The sequence below is a fragment of the Eimeria maxima genome, genomic scaffold (assembly GCF_000499605.1).
Source record: "Eimeria maxima Weybridge genomic scaffold, Emw_scaff131, whole genome shotgun sequence".
In the NCBI taxonomy this organism is placed as follows: domain Eukaryota; phylum Apicomplexa; class Conoidasida; order Eucoccidiorida; family Eimeriidae; genus Eimeria; species Eimeria maxima.
In genome coordinates this window covers 1-1,737 of record NW_013563466.1, presented here as the reverse complement: position 1 = coordinate 1,737, position 1,737 = coordinate 1, and the positions used below count along the sequence as shown (strand labels likewise).

General features: G+C 56.0%; 1 protein-coding gene across 1 annotated transcript; it reads left to right on the top strand.

Moving 5' to 3' along the window:
• EMWEY_00016100 (hypothetical protein) lies at positions 1 to 1,695 on the top strand (the record flags this gene model as incomplete). Its single annotated transcript, XM_013477459.1, has 3 exons — positions 1 to 56; positions 301 to 733; positions 1,078 to 1,695. The coding sequence occupies 3 exons, from the start codon at positions 1 to 3 to the stop codon at positions 1,693 to 1,695; spliced, it is 1,107 nt and encodes a 368-aa protein (XP_013332913.1).
• Between the last annotated feature and the right edge of the window lie 42 nt (positions 1,696 to 1,737).

The following is a 1,737-nucleotide window of genomic DNA, read 5'->3' as shown; positions in this document are numbered from 1 at the left end:
ATGGCACAGGCAGAGTTCCTATTCAATTCAGGGGAGGCCAACGGGAGGAGTGGAGGGTAAGAAAGAGTCTTTGCGCAAGTCAGGTGTATGCGCATGGCTTTTAGCTTGCCCTGCGCCGGTAGCAGGAACATTTCGTAGACGCAGTGTCTTTTCGCTTGTGCTGCTTGATGTGCTTCCAGTAATACTCTCATTGTCGCCTCCTCTCTACGCGTGTGCCTGGTCTATGCTGAATGTGTTTGCTTCTCCTGAAAGTCCTCGTCAATATGCTGCTTGCTGCTGCTCGTGTCATGTTCTGAGCAGACCCGGAGAAACAATAGCAGGTGCAGCAGCAGAATCCGCCGGAACAGTTGCAGATGGGTGGCATGTTGCGGATCGCGCAGCCGAGGTGGCGCCCAACATGCTTTTACTGCCGTTGCAGGGCACCAAGAGCTGCGTGTTTATGGAGGAGGCGGAAGAGGCACTCTTCCCGGAGGGCCCGTCAGAGGTAGATGAATACGGGGCCCCTACATCTTGCGGGGAGTGTGGCGCTTCTCAGCTAGACATAGCGCTGCTTCCGGCGTCTGCCTCCCTGCCGTCCTCACCAGGTGTCAATTTATCATCAAGCCCTGCTGATGCCCCCCCCAGAGCTCTAGGAGCGAATGCCACTTGCGTTGCGTACGCTGTGAGACCAGGGGTTGTTAGGGTGGTGCGGGTCCTGGACCACCAGGCCCTGGAGGCTGCCTCCGTCTGCAGGGTAAGTCCATCGAGTTTATTATCACCTTGGGTGTTTGGAAGGTCTTATTAACTGTCTTTGATTGAGTTGTTCCGTGCGGGTGTAAGTCTGCAGCCGTCGTCACCGTCGGCTGCCTACGATCTCCTCATCGTAGCGCCAGTGTCAGGAACAATAGCTACTGCTGTTGTTCCTGAGCAAACGGTAGTGTCGCGGCTTGCGTTGCTGCTGTGCGTATTATGCACTGATCCACCGTTGTTAGTCTGTGTGTGCAGTTTTGGTTGCCCTGTTTATTTCTATTTATGCGGCGTATAGTTCATGCAGCCCCGCATGCATGGCGTTTAAAACTGTTCGGTGAATCCCCTCAGGTTTTGCTCCCGCCGCCACCGCTGGGGTCCCGGGGCCCTCGCGCCGCGGCGCATGTGTCGCTGTGTCAAGAGAAACCTCACTTTCTACTTCTGGCAGACAACCTTGGCCTGGTAGTGGTGTACAAGCGGAAGGCAGACTCCCCTAGTGGCCAGACTGCGGGACAGTCTGTCCCCACAGACACCGAGGGGGTCCCTCAAGGCCCTTCGAACCAAGCAGGGGGGGCAGTTGGCGTTCCCACAGACACTGCTTCGCCCTTTGTGCAGCTGCAACTCAACCTCCAAGAGCACGGCCCTCTTCTTGACGTCTTTTGGCTGCCCGCGCTGCCACAGCAACAGCAACAGGATTCTGGGGGAGGCGCAGCAGAGGACACAAAGGTGGCAGGTGGTCGTTTCTTCGTGACGGTGCAGCGCCACCACGTTGCCGTCTGGTCTGTTCCCCTGCTGCGAATTCTGGCAGTTACTCTCCGGAAGAATCCGCAGTCAGAACCTGTTAAAGTCCGCTGCATCTGCACGTGTATCTGCACAGACCCATGCCCAACGTGTGTTACTGCATCTCTGCATATGCCCGTTATTCTGGGCGTGCGTGGCCGTACATCAGCAACCGCTTTATTGGCCTGACCATGCTGTGCTTCTATTATCAACTGTATATATATATATATA